At 39.6% G+C, this 23,928-nt stretch overlaps 1 protein-coding gene and 1 long non-coding RNA gene across 2 annotated transcripts; one reads left to right on the top strand and one right to left on the bottom strand.

Moving 5' to 3' along the window:
• Positions 1–5,100: 5,100 nt before the first annotated feature.
• Positions 5,101–9,471, bottom strand: LOC124265134 (NXPE family member 4-like). The gene is made up of 3 exons (XM_046699929.1): positions 9,407–9,471; positions 6,254–6,306; positions 5,101–5,894 (listed from the first exon to the last, which is right to left on the bottom strand). The coding sequence occupies exons 1-3, from the start codon at positions 9,469–9,471 to the stop codon at positions 5,101–5,103; spliced, it is 912 nt and encodes a 303-aa protein (XP_046555885.1).
• Positions 9,472–14,011: 4,540 nt separating this feature from the next.
• On the top strand, positions 14,012–15,537 carry LOC124265140. The gene is made up of 2 exons (XR_006895351.1): positions 14,012–14,093; positions 15,454–15,537. It is a non-coding gene; the product is annotated as an uncharacterized LOC124265140 (long non-coding RNA).
• The last annotated feature ends 8,391 nt before the right edge of the window (positions 15,538–23,928 follow it).

Here is a 23,928-nt window from a genome sequence, read left to right as displayed (position 1 = left end):
AGCAGGAAAAGACTATGACACGATAGGAAGTGTTTACAACTAGGCATGATCAATAAGCTGGACCAATGAACAGTAACTCTGGAGAGTCACCAGAAAGTTGTACACATGCGTATTTGTGCCATGGGGTAGTTGTTGACATCGGTTAGGACCCCCACGATACCAGCGGTGACGCCGTGGAGTGTTCTGCCGCTCATGCTGCAGCACCCCGATGATGTCGCTATTCCACTGCATTTCATAGATGTTGGAAATAGTTGGGAACAAACCCGGTATGTGTACGGGGCGTATGCAATCTACTCTAGTCATAGACGTTGGAAAAATACCAATTCTTAGTGAGTATCTGAGTGTGTAACTATCTCCTCCTTGTCTGTTACAATACGGTTACATATGACTGGAGCGTAGCCAAATGTGATTTATAGTGATGAGATGAAATAGAATTCTCAGTATCTGAGTGTGTACCTATCTGCCGTTGATCTGTTGCAATATGAGTGCATGTGAGTAAGTGATTAGATCAAATATAATTCTTAGTATCTGAGTGTGTACCTATCTGCCGTTGATCTGTTGCAATATGAGTGCATGTGAGTAAGTGATTAGATCAAATATAATACTTAGTATCTGAGTGTGTACCTATCTGCCCTTGATCTGTTGCAATATGGGTGCATGTGAGTAAGTGTTTAGATCAAATATAATTCTTAGTATCTGAGTGTGTACCTATCTGCCGTTGATCTGTTGCAGTATGGGTGCATGTGAGTAAGTGATTAGATGAAATATAATTCTTAGTATCTGAGTGTGTACCTATCTGCCCTTGATCTGTTGCAATATAGGTGCATGTGAGTAAGTGATTAGATGAAATATAATTCTTAGTATCTGAGTGTGTACCTATCTGCCGTTGATCTGTTGCAATATGGGTGCATGTGAGTAAGTGTTTAGATCAAATATAATACTTAGTATCTGAGTGTGTACCTATCTGCCGTTGATCTGTTGCAATATGGGTGCATGTGAGTAAGTGATTAGATCAAATATAATTCTTAGTATCTGAGTGTGTACCTATCTGCCGTTGATCTGTTGCAATATAGGTGCATGTGAGTAAGTGATTAGATGAAATATAATTCTTAGTATCTGAGTGTGTACCTATCTGCCCTTGATCTGTTGCAATATGGGTGCATGTGAGTAAGTGTTTAGATCAAATATAATTCTCAGTATCTGAGTGTGTACCTATCTGCCGTTGATCTGTTGCAATATGGGTGCATGTGAGTAAGTGTTTAGATCAAATATAATACTGAGTATCTGAGTGTGTACCTATCTGCCGTTGATCTGTTGCAGTATGGGTGCATGTGAGTAAGTGATTAGATCAAATATAATTCTTAGTACCTGAGTGTGTACCTATCTGCCGTTGATCTGTTGCAATATAGGTGCATGTGAGTAAGTGATTAGATGAAATATAATTCTTAGTATCTGAGTGTGTACCTATCTGCCCTTGATCTGTTGCAATATGGGTGCATGTGAGTAAGTGATTAGATCAAATATAATTCTTAGCATCTGAGTGTGCACCTATCTGCCGTTGATCTGTTGCAATATGAGTGCATGTGAGTAAGTGATTAGATCAAATATAATTCTTAGTATCTGAGTGCGTACCTATCTGCCGTTGATCTGTTGCAGTATGGGTGCATGTGAGTAAGTGATTAGATCAAATATAATTCTTAGTATCTGAGTGTGTACCTATCTGCCGTTGATCTGTTGCAATATGGGTGCATGTGAGTAAGTGATTAGATCAAATATAATTCTTAGTATCTGAGTGCGTACCTATCTGCCGTTGATTTGTTGCAGTATAGGTGCATGTGAGTAAGTGATTAGATGAAATATAATTCTTAGTATCTGAGTGTGTACCTATCTGCCGTTGATCTGTTGCAGTATGGGTGCATGTGAGTAAGTGATTAGATCAAACATAATTCTTAGTATCTGAGTGTGTACCTATCTGCCGTTGATCTGTTGCAATATGGGTGCATGTGAGTAAGTGATTAGATCAAATATAATTCTCAGTATCTGAGTGCGTACCTATCTGCCCTTGATCTGTTGCAGTATAGGTGCATGTGAGTAAGTGATTAGATGAAATATAATTCTTAGTATCTGAGTGTGTACCTATCTGCCTTTGATCTGTTGCAGTATAGGTGCATGTGAGTAAGTGATTAGATCAAATATAATTCTTAGTATCTGAGTGCGTACCTATCTGCCGTTGATCTGTTGCAGTATAGGTGCATGTGAGTAAGTGATTAGATCAAATATAATTCTTAGTATCTGAGTGCGTACCTATCTGCCCTTGATCTGTTGCAGTATAGGTGCATGTGAGTAAGTGATTAGATCAAATATAATTCTTAGTATCTGAGTGCGTACCTATCTGCCGTGGATCTGTTGCAATATGGGTGCATGTGAGTAAGTGATTAGATGAAATGTTAATCTTAGTTTCTGACAATAGTATTTCTTGGGACATTTCTATTGATGCTTATTAAACTACTATTACTCAAGTTGGTTTTGTGTTGTGACTGCTCAGTACCAGTGTATGTCGGCGGCTGATAACAGGAAACTCTCTCTTCATTAATACACAATTACAGACAGTATCTCACTGTTTATGAGGTAGAGTCAGTCGTTATAGAAATTATCTCACTGTTCATACAGTAGAGCCAGTCACTGCAGACAACATCTCACTGTTCATACAGTAGAGCCAGTCTTTACAGACAATATCTCCCTGTTCATACAGTAGAGTCAGTCATTACAGACAATATCTCCCTGTTCATACAGCAGAGTCAGTCATTATAGACATGATCTCACTGTTCATACAGTAGAGCCAGCCATTATAGACAATATCTCCCTGTTCATACAGTAGAGACAGTCAGTACAGACAATATCTCACTGTTCATACAGTAGAGACAGTCAGTACAGACAATATCTCACTGTTCATACAGTAGAGCCAGTCATTATAGACATTATCCCACTGTTCATACAGTAGAGCCAGTCATTATAGACATCATCTCACTGTTCATGCAGTAGAGTCAGTCATTATAGACATTATCTCACTGTTCATGCAGTACAGCCAGTCATTATAAACATTATATCACTGTTCATAGGGTAGAGCCAGTCATTACAAACAATATCTCCCTGTTCATACAGTAGAGTCAGTCATTATAGACATTATCTCACTGTTCATACAGTAGAGACAGTCATTATAGACATTATCTCACTGTTCATACAGTAGAGCCAGTCATTATAGACATTATCTCACTGTTCATGCAGTACAGCCAGTCATTATAGACATTATATCACTGTTGATAGAGTAGAGCCAGTCATTACAAACAATATCTCCCTGTTCATACAGTAGAGTCAGTCATTATAAACATTATATCACTGTTCATACAGTAGAGCCAGTCATTATAGACATTATCTCACTGTTCATACAGTAGAGCCAGTCAATATAGACATCATCTCACTGTTCATGCAGTAGAGTCAGTCATTATAGACATTATATCACTGTTCATACAGTAGAGTCAGTCATTATAGACAATATCTCACTGTTCATGCAGTAGAGCCAGTCATTATAGACATTATCTCACTGTTCATACAGTAGAGACAGTCATTATAGACATTATCTCACTGTTCATGCAGTAGAGCCAGTCATTATAGACAATATCTCACTCTTCATACAGTAGAGTCAGTCATTATAGACAATATATCACTGCACACAGTAGAGTCAGTCATTATAGACATTATCTCACTGTTCATGCAGTACAACCAGTCATTATAGACATTATATCACTGTTCATACAGTAGAGTCAGTCCTTATAGACAGTATCTTACTGTTCATACAGTAGAGCCAGTCATTATAGACAGTATCTTACTGTTCATACAGTGGAGCCAGTCATTACAGACATTATCTCACTGTTCATGCAGTAGAGCCAGTCATTACAGACAATATCTCACTCTTCATAGAGTAGAGTCAGTCATTATAGACAATATATCACTGCACACAGTAGAGTCAGTCATTATAGACATTATCTCACTGTTCATGCAATATAAACCTTACATCACTGCCAGTGTCTTACATGTTTCCATCTGGTACCGAGTGTCCCTTTGGTTGGCTTGTCTCCCACATCAAGGTTTGCTCATTTATATGCAGGTAAAGGTTCTTGTTTATGATTGTATTGTTGTTTTAATTAATTCCTCCTCTACAAGGTGCGCTGTGTGACAGCGTCATTGAGACACGTATCTGACGCTTGTTTCATAACAAGAGGAGAACACACATATTGGGTGTGGGCTTTTTCCCAGAAACAGGATTTGTCATGTACCCTTGTGTAGAACTAGTATTAACTCTTATAATTTTAACAAGGGTTACTTCTTGTAATGGTCACCTCTCTGTAAGGGTTACTACTCTGTGAGGGTTACGTCGTGGGGTGGTCAATTCTTGTATAGGTTACTTGTTGTAATGGTCACCCCTCTGTAAGGGTTTCTACTCTGTGAGGGTTACGTCGTGGGGTGGTCAATTCTTGTATAGGTTACTTCTTGCAATGGTCACCTCTCTGTAAGGATTACTTCTCTGTAAGGGTTACCTAGATTGATGGTCACTTCGTGTAAAGGTTACTTCTTGTAATGGTCGCCTCTCTTGTAAGGGTTACATCGGTTGATGGTCACTTCGTGTAATGGTCACTTCTTGTAAAGGTCACTTCTTCTAAGGGCTATTTCTTGTAAGAGTTACGCCATGGAATGGTCAATTCTTGTAAAGGTTACTTTGTGTGATGGTCACTTCTTGTAATGGTCACTTCTCTTTGATTGGTACTTCGTGTAAAGATTACTTTAATGTAAGAGTCACTTCCTGTGAAGGGTTATGTCGTGCAATGGTCATTTCTTGTAATGGTCACTTCTCTTTGATTGTTACTTTGTGTAAGAGTTACTTCTCTGTAAAATCAGATAGGTATTTCCTGGTAAACAAACAAACACAGACAAGAACATATTTACATTATTATTTAAAGGTAACATCACTGTAGATTTCAATCACTCTTGAAATAGATTACTTGATGCATCCATGAATCTAAGGAAGAATTTCATATTGTGTCTTTATTGTCGTAGCTGAAATGACTCAGTGGAAGCATATCCTAGAAACATTTGAGTCATTTTCTCCACCCCATATGCATCTGGGTGTACATCATTCAAGTGTAGAGCGATGCTCATATCCCAGTAGTTGAGGTACGCCACCTTGTCGTACAGACCGCTGAACTCATCCTTTATGATATCCGCATATGTCGGACCCCAGTATCCGCCTATGAACCGGTTCTTGAGACCAAACGAATGTGGTCCTTTGATGGCTACCACTACATCCGGGGCCCGCTGAAGCAAGTGTGTTACTGACCGCACAATAAGGCGGAGGTTGTTTCGGACTACACCGGGGTGATGGTAGTGGAAATGGGCATACAGATGGATGAGGACGATGTCACGTGACCCAGCTGGTACTTCATCAAGAGCGACATGGACAGGTCTCGAAACGCCACGCCCAGATTCAAAGAAATACAACGGTAGTCCATGAGGACTCCACGACATCTGGAAGTTACTGTCTTCTCTTTCTGCCCCCGTGTACCGGTGCCATTTTTTACCTACCCAGTTCATGGTCATGAACGTCATGTTCAGTCTCGCGTGAATGTACGAGAACATCTGCCTGACTGTTGAGTCTCCAAACATTAGCAGTCGTCTGTTTGAGAGGCAGTGTTTGAGGGCAGTGTCGTCTGTGGGGTACGTACACAGCGCGGGCTGCCACTGTCGGTTGTGAAAGAATCCAATAGGAGATAGCGCGGACCAGGAGAAGAGGAAGTCTCGTCTGCTGCACCACGTGCCTGCTCGCACCGTCTCGCCTCGCTCTGCGGAAACACATGGACGGTGAGGAGGGGGTCAACTGATGGGGTCAGCATCGATCACTAAGTTGTCATTGCTTCACAGGTACGCATGCCTAGTCCCATCATGATAATCACCGGACCATTTGGTCCAAACGGTTTTATATGGACCGACATAATATTGTTGGAATCTGGCTTTCTATGGCGTTAAACGGGCATGAATGAACAACATTTTGCTTTTGATTAAGCTAGACCATTAAGGAACTTTTGGGTCTTGAAAATATATGGTATTTTCCTTGATTCTTACACAAGATACAAGATACCTTTATTGAGGAATATTTGCCACAGAATCTTAGGTTTGGTCACTTCCTGGGATAGCAACATACCTGATCTCACTGTGAGGTGCATCTTTGTTTTAAACGTGCGTTTGACCTTTCCCCTGAAATGTAACAAAACAAGTTACTCGTACAGAATTTGATTAGCACACAATAGCTTAACATTGAAATTGATACTTCTCAGTTTGTCTGTTTGCAGAAGTTGAAAAGCTTTTACGGTAAGACATTTCAAGATCGTTTCAAGTATTATTGTTCGAATACGTTTCAAGAACATTTCAAAACGTCTCAGGAACAATTCATGAACATTTGTTAGGAATGATTCAATATCATTGCTCTAACTTTTCAAGAACTCTTCAAGAACATTTCAAAACCGTTTCAAGAACATTTCAAGAACGTTTCAAGACCTTTTCATGACTCAGGGAAGTACTGAAGCAAGTAAGACTTGACATTGTTTACACAGAGCAGTTCATGTGCACCAAACTTTTGTACAGCACCATGATAAACAACCTTCAGCATATTTTCATGCATGCAAAACTTATGCATGCAACAAACATCCTGCAAACCATCTAACAGAAGAACCCAACTTTTAACATTTTGGCAAATCCAACCAAAAAATAACAAAATCTATACCCCTATGCTGGGATATTGGGAGAACATTACAACCGGTAGTGAAGTGTGGCAACAACTGCACGTCTCCGTGGCTGTGTGTGGGGGAGGAAGGGGCTGGCCCAGGGGACACTCATGAGTGTTAGGCTGGTGGAGGTGAGCACAGGATACAGTCACCCACACGCCGTCCAAACTGAACGCATCATCATGGAAGACAAAACGTCTACCCCGTCTAAACTGTACACATCATCATGGAGGACAAAACGTTTACCCCGTCAAAACTGAACACATCATCATGGAGGACAAAACGTCTACCCCGTCTAAACTGAACACATCATCATGGAGGATAAAACGTCTACCCCGTCTAAACTGAACATATCGTAATGGAAGACAAAACGTCTACCCCGTCAAAACTGAACACATCATCATGGGAGACAAAACGTCTACCCCGTCTAAACTGAACACATCATCACGGAGGACAAAACGTCTACCCCGTCTAAACTGAACACATCATCATGGAGAATAAAACGTCTACCCCGTCTAAACTGAACACATCATCATGGAAGACAAAGTGTCTATCCCGTCTAACTGAACACATCGTCATGGAAGACTAAACGTCTACCCCGTCTAAACAACGCATCGTCTTGGAAGAGAAATCGTCTACCCCGTCTAAACTGAACACATCATCATGGAGGACAAAACGTCTACCCCGTCTAAACTGAACACAATCATCATGGAGAACAAAACGTCTACCCCGTTTAAACTGAACATATCATCATGGGAGACAAAACGTCTACCCCGTCTAAACTGAACACAATCATCATGGAGAACAAAACGTCTACCCCGTCTAAACTGAACACATCATCATGGGAGATAAAACGTCTACCCCGTCTAAACTGAACACATCGTCATGGAAAACAAAACGTCTACCCCGTCTAAGCTGAACACATCATCATGGAGGACAAAACGTCTACCCCGTCTAAACTGAACACATCATCATGGAGGACAAAACGTCTACCCCGTCTAAACTGAACACATCATCATGGAAGACAAAACGTCTACCCCGTCAAAACTGAACACATCATCATGGAGGACAAAACGTCTACCCCGTCTAAACTGAACACATCGTCATGGAAGACAAAACGTCTACCCCGTCTAAACTGAACACATCATCATGGAGGACAAAACGTCTACCCCGTCTAAACTGAACACATCATCATGGAGGACAAAACGTCTACCCCGTCTAAACTGAACACATCATCATGGAGGACAAAACGTCTACCCCGTCTAAACTGAACACATCATCATGGAAGACAAAGCGTCTACCCCGTCTGAACTGAACACACCGTCATGGAAGACTAAACGTCTACCCCGTCTAAACAAGGCATCGTCATGGAAGACAAATCGTCTACCCTGTCTAAACTGAACACATCGTCATGGAAAACAAAGCGTCTACCCCGTCTAAACTGAACTCATCATCATGGAGGATAAAACGTCTACCCCGTCTAAACTGAACGCATGGTCATGGAAGACTAAATGTCTACCCCGTCTAAACTGAACACATCATCATGGAGGACAAAACGTCTACCCCGTCTAAACTGAACACATCATCATGGAAGACAAAACGTCTACCCCGTCTAAACTGAACACATCATCATGGAGGACAAAACGTCTACCCCGTCTAAACTGAACACATCATCATGGAAGACAAAACTTTTACCCCGTCTAAACTGAACATATCGTCATGGAAGACAAAACGTCTACCCCGTCTAAGCTTAAGACATCATCATGGGAGACAAAACGTCTACCCCGTCTAAACTGAACACATCATCATGGAGGACAAAACGTCTACCCCGTCTAAACTGAACACATCATCATGGAGGATAAAACATCTACCCCGTCTAAACTGAACACATCATCATGGAAGACAAAGCGTCTACCCCGTCTAAACTGAACACATCGTCATGGAGGACTAAACGTCTACCCCGTCTAAACTGAACATATCGTCATCGAAGACAAAACGTCTACCCCGTCTAAACAACGCATCGTCATGGAAGACAAATCGTCTACCCTGTCTAAACTGAACGCATCGTCATGGAAAACAAAACGTCTACCCCGTCTAAACTGAACATATCGTCATGGAAGACTAAACGTCTACCCCGTCTAAACTGAACATATCGTCATCGAAGACAAAACGTCTACCCCGTCTAAACAACGCATCGTCATGGAAGACAAATCGTCTACCCCGTCTAAACTGAACGCATCGTCATGGAAGACAAAACGTCTACCCCGTCTAAACTGAACACATCATCATGGAGGACAAAACGTCTACCCCGTCTAAACTGAACGCATGGTCATGGAAGACTAAACGTCTACCCCGTCTAAACTGAACACATCATCATGGAGGACAAAACGTCTACCCCGTCTAAACTGAACACATCATCATGGAAGACAAAACGTCTACCCGTCTAAACTAAATGGATCGTCATGGAAGACAAAACGTCTACCCACACGTCGGATGACAAATCGTGGCGAAACATTAAGCTGAAACTTGGAAACTTTTCATACGATAAAGTTGAAACTTTCGTCCAGTCTGACCACAGCAAACCAGGCGTGGTGAGCCTCACGCAGTACCATGGCAACCCGTAGTTCTCAACTGTCATATTTACATAGCCTTTTACCCCCAAACAGCATAGTGGAAGGGTAGGCAGTATCAGTGACCGTCCCAGCAACAGTCACAGCGACACACCCATCCAGACCCAGCAATTGTCCAAGTAACAAACTCTGTGCCTGTGTTTTAATCGGAGGGGCTGACTATCCTGAACTTCCTGTACCGTAAATCAGAGGGGCTGACTATCCTGAACTTCCTGTACCGTTAGACGGACATAACCCAGCCTGTGTTTTAATCAGAGGGGCTGACTATCCTGAACTTCCTGTACCGTTAGACGGACATAACCCAGCCTGTGTTTTAATCAGAGGGGCTGACTATCCTGAACTTCCTGTACCGTAAATCAGAGGGGCTGACTATCCTGAACTTCCTGTACCGTAAGACGGACATAACACAGCCTATGTCTTAATCAGAGGGGCTGACTATCCTGAACTTCCTGTACCGTTAGACGGACATAACCCAGCCTATGTTTTAATCGGAGGGGCTGACTATCCTGAACTTCCTGTACCGTTAGACGGACATAACCCAGCCTATGTTTTAATCAGAGGGGCTGACTATCCTGAACTTCCTGTACCGTTAGACGGACATAACCCAGCTTGTGTTTTAATCAGAGGGGCTGACTATCCTGAACTTCCTGTACCGTTAGACGGACATAACACAGCCTATGTTTTAATCAGAGGGGCTGACTATCCTGAACTTCCTGTACCGTTAGACGGACATAACCCAGCCTATGTTTTAATCAGAGGGGCTGACTATCCTGAACTTCCTGTACCGTTAGACGGACATAACACAGCCTATGTTTTAATCAGAGGGACTGACTATCCTGAACTTCCTGTACCGTTAGACGGACATAACACAGCCTATGTCTTAATCAGAGGGACTGACTATCCTGAAATTCCTGTACCATAACCCAGCCTGTGTTCGCCACAAGATGTAAACAAGGAAGGAGTATTATCGCACAGGATAACACATTGCATGTTGTTGTGAAGAAAGATCTTTCCGTTCACTACATTTCCTGCACTGTTGCCCAGACCTTGCGACTTCGATGCATCCTGATGTGCTACATCCAGCGTAGTGTCCTCCCTTGTGATACATACATCGTGAACATCCAGATTATACTTAGTTTACTGCGAACCATGCTTGTCAGAAGAGGTAACTCATCTCAAGTTTACGACACGGTCTATGGTATTTCTTCCTATATTTCACATGACGAACATATCTGTTTATGCTGTTGAAAGTGTTATCCGTGGTTTTCAGGTTTATAGAACATTTTGGACACCTGAAGAGGATGAAATTTTGAATACTGAACGTGATGATCTAAATCATGCAGATCGTTACGCTGTAGCCGTAAAACGTGGTCATCTCATAGTTGGACATGTACCTAAAGCACAGAGCCAAGTGTGTAATTACATTCTCAAGAGAGGTGGCGATCTGACCATACAGGTGATAAATAAGGACTTTAAACGTTCAGATTTACCCCAAAGGTGGTTTTGAAATAAAAGCGTTATACATATTCACTGGCGTTACTAGTGACGTTGAAAAACTGTCTCGTATTTTGCCTGTTGTCTCATCTCTTTAGTCAGTATGTTCAAGTGGAGGTCCTACACTATCAAAGAAAAACTTGATGTTGTGAAGAAGGTAAAGCTTGAGTATGGGGGTAATCTGACCTCTGCATCAAGGAGTCTGGGAATTGATAGGAAACAGCTTAGAGAATGGTCTAAAAACGAGTCGAAATTTGTGGAGTTGGCACAGTCACCAAAGAGATTTCTGGACGCAGGGCGTAAACCAGCACTCCGTGAACTGGAACAATGTCTGTATGCGTGGTTCAAGGAACAGAGAAAGGAGAGAATGGTCGTAAACTATAAGAGAATTCGGGAACAAGCTCTCCGACTTGAATGTGAACTTGAACTTGGCACCAGTTCGATTAGTTTTATTATAGTGACAAGTGGATCTACAATTTCTGTCAACGCCACAACATTAAAAGCAGACGTGTCACACATCAGGGTCAGCTAGACAACCGAGATTATGTTGTTGTCACGACAATCATACAGGATCACCTTCGTAGAACAGCTTACGTTGGGTTACGATGCTGCTCATATCCTCAACATGGATGAAACGCCATGCTATATAGATATGACGACAGGAACAACGATGGATTTCATAGGCAACAAAAACGTCGATGCTGCCCATACTGGCAATGACAAGCATCGGTTTACAACCGTACTTTGTATAACTACCAGTGGCAGTTTTCTCAAATCAATGGTGATTCTGAAAGGACTTAAGAAGCTGCCAACATGTGATGTACCTTCAAACATTCATCTGGCCGTTTCGTCTGGTGGCAGCATGCACGAAGCCCTGATGCTTCAATGGATTGACAAAGTATTGAGATGTCGTGGACCTTTCATCAGTTTTGAGCCATCAGTTCTATTCATGGACAGCCATAGAAGCCATAGTATGCCGAAAGCGATCGATACACCATCTGGAGCAGTGGAACATACTGACGAAGATCATTCCTCCGAAGATGACACCTTTTCTACAACCCCTTGACCTCAGTGGTGGAGTAAACGGCATCTTCAAGACCAAAATGCGTGAACAATGGAACGATTGGTTCGAGAATGGAGAAACAGAGTTCACTGCTAAGGGATACAGAAGGCGGCCATCTTATAGGGCAATTATTGCAAATGGTGTCCAAGGCGGTTATCTTATGCGAAAGGTCAACCGTGGCAAGATCATTCCAACTTCGTGGTATTGCTCTGAATGGAGAAAAGGTGGCTATAACGGATCTGAAGAGTCGACTGCGAGGGAGCCTCGGATATAAGGTAGGGTTGGAGGAGGGTGACATGGATATAGACGATGATGACGCAAGCGACGTTGATGACGAAGATCCTTTTGGTGACATTGAGCTGTTTGATTGACTTGTTAGAAACCCCATAAATAATGGCGCAAGCGGTGTCGACTGCGATGATCCTTTCTGCGATGGACTGATTCGTTTGAACCCCATAGTTCTCATGACGAATTGTTAAACATTTCAAAGTTTTCAAGATATATACTAATATGATTGTCACTTTAAAAAAAATCCGAATAAAAGCCCATGTTTCCGAATATAAGCCCGGGCTTCTATCTGGTGTCAAAGTTCACTTGTAAAAACCCTATTTTCGGTATAGAAGCCCTGGGTTTGCTTTCGGAAAACCCCGGTAGGTTTTGTACTGTTTTTTCAAATATACATATCAATAACAGTGTATGAAATAAGCCAAAAAACCAGCCAGACATCTGGGCTGGTAACTTCAAAAAAATACCAGCCCAGAAGAGATTTAACCAGTCCATCTTAAATACTAAATAGACGTGCCAGTGGACACTTTATTTGAATATTTTGTTCACCCGTCCATCGGGCTGGCAAGCTGTAACATCTGACCGTACGGCAGAAATCTAGCCCGTCTCGGGCGGTCGGACGGGCCTTATTTCATACACTGTTATATAAGTGTTCGCCATAACATTACTGTTTTGCTCTCGCTACCTTTCGGCGATACTCCGGCATGCTCTGTGCGTCAAAAAGGTGAAAGTTAAAAAGCGCAACGTCGAAATGAGCACTTAGCTAATAATTCAAAAATGTATGTAGATATTGTGGGAGCTGACAGACAATACTAATATGCCACCAAAAACACGTTTAAATACTTAAAACATTTGATACTTCAATCAAAATACACTGTAATGATCTGTAAATAAATTGAATTCATGTTTCACACAAAGGCCCGCTCACGTTTTGTGTCAATTCCGATCCCGTTTGCTACAGTTTTCGCGCACTACACAAGGTGACTTGGCAGCACAAAGCTATGGAAAATGCATGGTTTGTATCGTAATTGGGGTATTTTGTTGAAAACAGCTGCATGTACAATTATACCAAAGGCGATGCTTGTCTGATGACAGAATATGTTTTGGTATCATGCCGCCGCGGTAAGAGTTCCTCCCGTTCCCCCATCCCAAATAATATTTATAAATATACTAAAATTATTTTAACAAAACAACAATTACTAAAGAACTCACAACATGACTAAAAGTCCAAAATTTAAGTTAGGGTTAGGTTTAGGGTTAGTTTAGAGTTAGGTTTAGGGTGTGGGGAACGGAAGGAACTCCCTGCTCTCTTTACCATAATTTGTTTCAGTTATACATTATTTATATCAAGAGTTTCTAACCTTCAAATATAACTTTGTGACTCATGCTTTGAACCCTGTCCCTCTGGGTGTTTATGTGCAGTTTATATCAGAGTAAAAATACCAGTGTAAAGTGATGAAATGTTATTTTGCACCATTTTCATGCTAATAATACTAATGACCTTAATCTGGGTACAAAGATAGTCCTGTTAGATGTGGAAATCATATCCAGTCCAGTTTATGCCTGGTAAGTTAATTTTATTTCTCAAAAGTTTCTGAATATGAAACATTGTAAATTCATAATTTATGTATGCTGCTAGGAGGATAACCTAATCTAGTAGTAGTATTTTAAATACTTTATCTGTTCAGAAGAAAAAATATAATTTCTTGAGCTTGGCAGAGGAGAAATATGATCTTCAAATTGCAGAATCAGAGGGGGAGTCTCTGAGGCATTCCAAGGGAGGAAGGGGTAGGTAATGTGATCCAGAGAATAATACCTTCACGTTAGTAGGTTTAAATTGGGAATACTAGTTTTACAACTTTGTTAAATTTATTTCTACCTAAAATAGGGATGTCACGATACATAAGTTTCATGAATCGATACGTATCACGATACTCATGACATGATTCAATATGTATCATGATACCTATTTTCACTGCATTATTGTGTAAATTTAGTTACATTTTTAACATTGATATTTCCTATTTTATAATTGTCCATGAAAAGATCAACATTTTTTATCCCCCGCCGCTCATTTAGCGCGAATTGGGGGATATAGTATTATGGTTCCGTCCGTCCGTACGTACGAATTGGAATATCTTAAGAACCATTAACTGGATTCTTATCATATTTAGTACCTAGGTTCATCACAGTGAAAGAAAGGTCCCAGTCAGGATTGGTGACCTTGACCTTCATTTCAAGGTCACGAGGGGACTTTAACGTTTTACCCTTGTCAGCGAGATACCTCAAGAACCGTTCACTGGATTTTCTTCATATACGACATCAAGCTTTAGCGACGGAAGGCGCACAGCCCAGTTGATTTTGGTGACCTTCCCTTAACTTTGGAATAACATTATGTACAGATAGTCTGTCGTTGATGACAAATATGAAAAAATTCAAGAAAAACTGTACTTACTCTCTTAACAAGCAGTTCCAGACAAGTATTGTGGTTCTGATCGTGGAAAACTTTATAGAAAATGTAGATTTTTTTAAAACTGGCAGAATTTGATCTTTTCATATATCAATAGGGTAATTTTCAACACTTTGAAGTTTTTCTATTGACTTTTGCACTTGAATGATGTCCAAACATTTGCAAGTCAAAACTTAATCCCTACAATAATCATGTCTTTTATAGAGATATCATTTTCACTTTTAGGTTACTATCTACTCATATCTTACCACAGTTTCATAGAAAGTTGATGCGTGTCGTGTTTCGTAGTGCACACAATTCAGACCAGAACCATGAAGAGTAAATATTGGCTTCTCTCAATACAGATTATACAAATTAACATATTGCCCACTTTTTGTTGTTTTTCTGTGGTCAATAATTCAATCTTCCATTGGATAATCAGGTGTATAAAAGTTCTGACACCATTCTGTTCAAATCACAGGGGTGGCTGGGGGTGGGTATGCGTTGGTTCTCAATTAAATTTGTTTTACCTAATTGTATCAGGTGTTTAAATGGGTTGTTATCAAATGAATCATGTAATTGTTAATACATTTGCATTAATGTTTTGGTGTCCTTAATACACAGTAAATTCAGCAAATGAGAACCGAAGACACCTGTATTCCATGTCAGCAGATACATTTTCTTCCTTTACTTTTTCAGGTTTCAGATGCAGTATCTGTGAGAAGGTACTGACATGTAAAGGTGGATATACTGTTCATCAGCAGATGCACTTGAAGTCAAAAGGTACCACCAGATTTTAAAGTACTGTCGGAAATGCTAGAAAAATGCTTTTTACCCTTAATATCTTTAGAAAGGTGATAAATGTATTATGTTGTCAATATATCAACTCACCTATAGTGTACCTAATTTTTATTTCAATTGATTTAACATTCCCATGCATTTAAAGGGCAGCTTACAGGGGAGAATTTGGTAACAAAACAACAACTTAAGATTTTTTCAGAGTTCAACATCAGAAATCTGAAATAGTCTTTACATTTATGCTAATAATACAGGTGGTGTAAAAATATAAATTAACGTTTTTCTTAAAGAAATAAATGTTGAATGTTTGTGTTACTTTACTGAATTATCGTTTCTTTATTGAAGCAATATTAATATAAATGTTAAGTCTTGATAAATATGTTTCCCGTCATGCATGCACACAGCGTCCATTATGGCCAACGATTTGCAGTCGTTTGTTGCAAAGGTTTATAAGTTTTTTGTGCTTGAAAAAGACAGAGGTAAACCTTTCGTTAGTATAGAAATGGTTGAATACAAAACTTGTAGAGCTGTTGGTATGTCTTACCAACAAGTTTACAATGTTCTAGACAAATCAGACAAGACAGGGACCGTCTCAAAAGCAAGACCGGGACGTAAGACCATCCTTGACAACTTTGACAAGGGAGTACTTCTACGGGCGGTCTACAAACTTTAGGAGAAGAATAATATATATATTCTAAAGAAGCTACACCAGTGACTTCGTTATATCTTTGGAAAAATGTTCACAACTAGATTAAACTGACAGAATTACATCCATATTTTTGCAATGAAATACACTGTTGACATGCAAAACATTTATTAAAACGTTGCACATTTCTACAATAAGTCGATTAGATAACACAAGAGATAGGATTCTTTCCGAAGTACAGGAATTCGTATGGTTATTTCACAACAAACACACATACACAAATGATCCCTTACATAACCAATATGTATACTATACGTACACATATTCAGCATTTTGAAGAAAACATCTATTGAGATGACCCCTCACCCAAGCGTGAGCTCAGGTGTCAATTTCACCTGTCGATACCGTGCATGCTGATGACGTAAAACAGGCAGTTCATGTTTGTATCAAATACCGTCCCACTACCCCTTATTTTTCGAAGTTTTTGGTATTTTCATCAGTAAGAACGCATTATAGGGCATGTCTCAAAATGTATTCCCTCGGTCTACATTAGGTAGATGTTTCTTAAAGTGATATTTGTTATTTAAGTAACTATAATACCTCTGAATTTTAAATATAACTCAAAAAAGCATTTTCCTAGCATTTCGGACAGCACTTTAGTAGTTTCTTTCTAGATATCAAGATAAGTGAACACCCATAACATATCACATCTTTCTTGTGGGCAGACAGCAGTACGTGAAAGTTAACGGGGCTGTATCGAGTAAACGGACCACCAACACTGGTGCACCACAAGGCTGTGTAATATCTCCTGTTCTTTTCACCCTCTACACTAATGATTGTGCAAGCTCGAATTCAGCCTGTTCAACTGTAAAGTTCGCAGATGATGCAGCAATTGTCGGCAAACTGAACGACACTGATTCTGAAGAACTGTATAAAGAGGACATTAATCATTTTACGACTTGGTGTGCAGAAAACCACTTACTCTTAAATGTCACAAAAACAAAGGAACTAATAATTGACTTTCGGAGTAAACCCACAGAACTGCTTCCAGTAATAATCAACGGTAAATGTGTTGAGACAGTGTCGGAGTATAAGTATCTGGGAACCTTCATTGACTCTAAGCTGAACTGGAACTCTAACACTGAAGCCCTATACAAAAAGTGTCAACAACGTCTTCATCTCATGCGTAAACTGAGATCTTTTAATGTTAACCCATCTGTGATGTCATCTTTTTATCTAGCATTTATTCAGAGTATTTTAACATTTTCCTTCCATTGTTGGTACGGGTCTCTCTCAGTTCATCTCAAATCTAAAATAGACAAAATTGTTAACACTGCAAGTAAAATCGCTGGAGTCAGATTTGAATGTTTATCATCAATATATGAGCGACAAATCGTGAACCAAGCTGTCAAAATCATATCTGACCGTACTCACTACTTAAATTCGGAATACAACCTTCTCCCTTCAGGCCGCCGCTACAAAGTTCCAATTGTGAAAACTAAGAGAGCCCGTACATCCTTTATTCCAAGTACCATATCTCTCTTAAACAAATGTGAAGATACCTAAATCAAAGAATTTATGTAAATATGTTTGGTATCTCTCTAATGTGTCAGTAGCTCTGCTGATGTAACACAAATTCCTGAAAAGGCATTAAAGTATTATTCTATTCTATTCTATTCTATTCTATTCTATTCTATTCTATTCTATTCTATTCTATTCTATTCTATTCTATTCTATTCTATTCTATTCTATTCTATTCTATCATGATACAAAGTCAAGAATGTGTTTAGCTTGACCGCTCTTTCATATTACTGGCAGATCCTTTGTAAATCAATCAAGCTTTTGCTACTAAATTCTATTGTATACAACTAGGATGTGTTGTCAAAAGGTCTGTGTTTATGATGAATAGGATGTATTGTGTTGACCACCGGGCACATCCTATTTGCTATAATCACAGCCCATGTGGGCAACACATCCTATCACATCATGTGTATTATCAGTACACCTTTGGGCAACACATCATATCTATTATCAGTACACCTTTGGGCAACACATCATATCTATTATCAGTGGACCTTAGGGCAACACATCATATCTTTTATAAGTTGACATGTGGGAAAAACATCTTATCTATTATCAGTTGACCTTTAAGCAACACATCATATCTATTATCAGTGGACCTGTGGGCAACACATCTTATCTATTATCAGTTGACCTGTGGGCAACACATCATATCTATTATTAGTGGACCTTTAGGCAACAAATCATATCTATTATCAGTACATCTTTAGGCAACACGTCATATTTATTATCAGTACACCTTTAGGCAACACGTCATATGTTTTATCAGTACAGCTGTGGGCAACACATATACATGATCAGTACACCTTTAGGCAACACATCATATGTATTATCAGTACACCTTTGGGCAACACATCATATCTATTATCAGTTGACCTGTGGGCAACACATCATATCTATTATCAGTTGACCTGTGGGCAACACATCATATCTATTATCAGTTGACCTGTGGGCAACACATCATATCTATTATCAGTTGAACTGTGGGCAACACATCATATCTATTATCAGTTGAACTGTGGGCAACACATCATATGTATTATCAGTTGAACTGTGGGCAACACATCATATCTATTATCAGTACACCTGTGGGCAACACATCATATCTATTATCAGTACACCTGTGGGCAACACATCATATCTATTATCAGTACACCTATGGGGAACACATCATATCTATTAACAGAACAACCTTGAGCAACACATCATATCTATTATGAGTAGACCTTTGAGCAACACATCGTGTCTGTTATCAGTACACCTTTAGGCAACACATCATATGTATTATCAGTACACCTTTAGGCAACACGTCATATGTATTATCAGTACAGCTGTGGGCAACACATCATATGTATTATCAGTACAGCTGTGGGCAACACATCATACGTATTATCAGTACACCTTTGGGCAACACATCATATGTATTATCAGTACACCTTTGGGCAACACATCATATCTATTATCAGTACACCTTTAGGCAACACATCATATGTATTATCAGTACACCTTTGGGCAACACATCATATCTATTATCAGTACACCTTTGGGCAACACATCATATCTATTATCAGTACACCTTTGGGCAACACATCATATCTATTATCAGTACACCTTTAGGCAACACATCATATGTATTATCAGTACAGCTGTTAACATCATATGTATTATCAGTACACCTTTAGGGCAACACATCATATGTATTATCAGTACACCTTTGGGCAACACATCATATGTATTATCAGTACACCTTTGGGCAACACATCATATGTATTATCAGTACACCTTTGGGCAACACATCATATGTATTATCAGTTGAACTGTGGGCAACACATCATATGTATTATCAGTACACCTTTGGGCAACACATCATATCTATTATCAGTACAACCTTGAGCAACACATCATATCCATTATGAGTAGACCTTTGAGCAACACATTATGTCTGTTATCAGTGCACCTTTAGGCAACACATCATATGTATTATCAGTACACCTTTAGGCAGCACGTCATATGTATTATCGACCCGTGAAGATCCGGGGTAGAATAGGTCTTCAGCAACCCATGTGCTTGCCATAAAAAGGCGACTATCTTGTCGTAAGAGGCGACTAACGGGATCGGGTGGTCAGTTTCGCTGACTTGGTTGACACATGTCATCGGTTCCAAATTGCGCAGATCGATGCTAATGTTGTTGATCACTGGATTGTCTGGTCCAGAATCGATTATTTACAGACCGCAGCCATATAGCTGGAATATTGCTGAGTGCGGCGTAAAACTAAACTCACTCACCCACTCATATGTATTATCAGTACAGCTGTTGGGAAAACATCATATGTATTATCAGTAGAGCTAGGGGCAACACATATACATGATCAGTACACCTTTGGGCAACACATCATATGTATTATCAGTACACCTTTGGGCAACACGTCATATGTATTATCAGTACACCTTTGGGCAACACGTCATATCTATTATCAGTACACCTTTAGGCAACACATCATATCTATTATCAGTACACCTTTGGGCAACACATCATATGTATTATCAGTACAGCTGTGGGCAACACATCATATGTATTATCAGTACACCTTTGGGCAACACATCATATGTATTATCAGTACACCTTTGGGCAACACATCATATGTATTATCAGTACACCTTTGGGCAACACATCATATCTATTATCAGTACACCTTTGGGCAACACATCATATCTATTATCAGTACACCTTTTGGGCAACACATCATATCTATTATCAGTACACCTTTAGGCAACACATCATATGTATTATCAGTACACCTGTGGGCAACACATCATATGTATTATCAGTACACCTGTGGGCAACACATCATATCTATTATCAGTACACCTTTAGGCAACACATCATATATATTATTATCAGTACACCTTTGGGCAACACACATATCATATCTATTATCAGTACACCTTTAGGCAACACATCATATGTATTATCAGTACACCTGTGGGCAACACATCATATGTATTATCAGTACAGCTGTGGGCAACACATCATATGTATTATCAGTACAGCTGTGGGCAACACATCATATGTATTATCAGTACAGCTCTGGGCAACACATCATGTATTATGATCAGTACACCTTTGGGCAACACATCATATGTATTATCAGTACACCCTTGGGCAACAGATGATATCTAATATCAGTGGACATTTGAGCAACACATCATATCTATTATCAGTACACCTTTAGGCAACACATCATATGTATTATCAGTACACCTTTGGGCAACACATCATATGTATTATCAGTACAGCTGTGGGCAACATCATATACATGATCAGTACACCTTTGGGCAACACATCATATCTATTATCAGTACACCTTTGGGCAACACATCATATGTATTATCAGTACACCTTTGGGCAACACATCATATCTATTATCAGTACACCTTTGGGCAACACATCATATGTATTATCAGTACACCTTTGGGCAACACATCATATGTATTATCAGTACACCTTTGGGCAACACATCATATGTATTATCAGTACACCTTTGGGCAACACATCATATGTATTATCAGTACACCTTTGGGCAACACATCATATGTATTATCAGTACACCTTTGGGCAACACATCATATCTATTATCAGTACACCTTTGGGCAACACATCATATGTATTATCAGTACACCTTTGGGCAACACATCATATGTATTATCAGTACACCTTTGGGCAACACATCATATGTATTATCATCAGTACACCTTTGGGCAACACATCATATCTATTATCAGTACACCTTTGGGCAACACATCATATCTATTATCAGTACACCTGTGGGCAACACATCATATCTATTATCAGTACACCTTTGGGCAACACATCATATGTATTATCAGTACAGCTGTGGGCAACACATCATATGTATTATCAGTACAGCTGTGGGCAACACATATACATGATCAGTACACCTTTGGGCAACACATCATATGTATTATCAGTACACCCTTGGGCAACAGATGATATCTATTATCAGTAGACCTTTGAGCAACACATCATATCTATTATCAGTACACCTTTAGGCAACACATCATATGTAGTCAGTACAGCTTCGGCAAACACATCATATCTATTATCAGTACACCTTTGGGCAACACATCATATCTATTATCAGTACACCTTCAGGCAACACGTCATATGTTTTATCAGTGCAACTTTGTGTTAACACATCATATGTATTATCAGTACAGCTGTGGGCAACATATATACATGATCAGTACACCTTTGGGCAACACATCATATCTATTATCAGTACACCCTTTGGGCAAAACATCATATGTAATATCAGTGGACCTTTTAGCAACACATCATATCTGTTATCAGTACACCTTTAGGCAACACTTCATAGTTATTATCAGTACACCTTTAGGCAACACGTTATATGTATTATCAGTACACCTTTAGGCAACACTTCATATGTATTATCAGTACACCTTTAGGCAACACTTCATATGTATTATCAGTACACCTTTAGGCACAACACATCATATCTATTATCAGTACACCTTTAGGCAACACGTTATATGTATTGTCAGTACAGGTGTGGGAAACACATCATATGTATTATCAGTACAGCTGTGGGCAACACATATACATGATCAGTACACCTTTGGGCAACACATATACATCATCAGTACACCTGTGGGCAACACATATACATCATCAGTACACCTGTGGGCAACAGATCATATCTATTATCAGTACACCCTTGGGCAAAACATCATATCTATTATCAGTGGACCTTTGAGCAACACATCATATCTGTTATCAGTACACCTTTAGGCAACACATCATATGTACTATCAGTACATCTTTAGTCAACACATCATCTCTATTATCAGTACACCTTTAGGCAGCACATCATATCTATTATAAGTACACCTTTGGGCAACACATCATATCTATTATCAGTGGACCTTTGAACTACACATCCTACAATCAGTAGACCTTTGGGCAACACATCATATCTATTATCAGTTGACCTGTAAGCAACAAATCGTATATATTATCAGTACACCTTTGGGCAACACAAACACATGATCAGTACACCTTTAGGAAACACATCATATGTATTATCAGTACACCTTTGAGCAACACATCCTATAATGAGTAGACCTGTGAGCAACAAATCGTATATATTATCAGTACACCTTTGGGCAACACAAACACATGATCAGTACACCTTTAGGAAACACATCATATGTATTATCAGTACACCTTTGGGCAACACAACCTACAATGAGTAGACCTGTGGGCAACACATCATATCTATTATCAGTACACCTTTAAGCAACACATATACATGATCAGTACACCCTTGGGCAACACATCATATGTATTATCAGTAAACCATTTGGCAACACATGTCTATTATCAGTACACCTTTAGGCAACACATATACATGATCAGTACACCTTTGGGCAACACATATACATGATCAGTACACCTTTAGGCAACACATCATATGTATTATCAGTACACCTTTGGGCAACATATATACATCAGTACACCTGTGGGCAACACATCATATCAATATCAGTACACCTTTAGGCAACACATATACATGATCAGTACACCTTTGTGCAACACATATACATGATCAGTACACCTTTAGGCAACACATCATATCTGACTGACTGACTGACTGAGTATGGTTTTACGCCGCTTTTAGCAATATTCCAGCAACATCACGGCGGGGACACCAGAAATGGGCTTCACACATTGTACCCATGTTGGGATTCGAACCCGGGTCTTCGTCGTGACGAGCCAACGCTTTAACCATTAGGCTACTCCACCGCCCCCATCATATCTATTATCAGTACACCTTTAGGCAACACATCCTACAATCAGTAGACCTGTGGGCAACACATCATATCTTTTATCAGTACACCTTTGGGCAACACATCATATATAGTGTATATACCAAGCTCTCTGTAGTTCACCTGTCTACAATCAAATATAGTGAAACTTTGAATCCCAAAAAGGGGATATTTAACTAAACAGTTTGAAATCTAGTTATATCATATGGATAAGTTTGGTTGTCACACTGGGCACGCAGGTGTAGTATTAAGTCATAAATCCTATAGGGTTAAGATTTCTT

Source organism: Haliotis rubra, unplaced genomic scaffold (genome assembly GCF_003918875.1).
Source record: "Haliotis rubra isolate DU_JTF1 unplaced genomic scaffold, ASM391887v1 Scf962, whole genome shotgun sequence".
NCBI lineage: Eukaryota > Metazoa > Mollusca > Gastropoda > Lepetellida > Haliotidae > Haliotis > Haliotis rubra.
The sequence above is the reverse complement of the archived record's forward strand: the minus strand, read 5'-3'. Positions and strand labels throughout refer to the sequence as shown.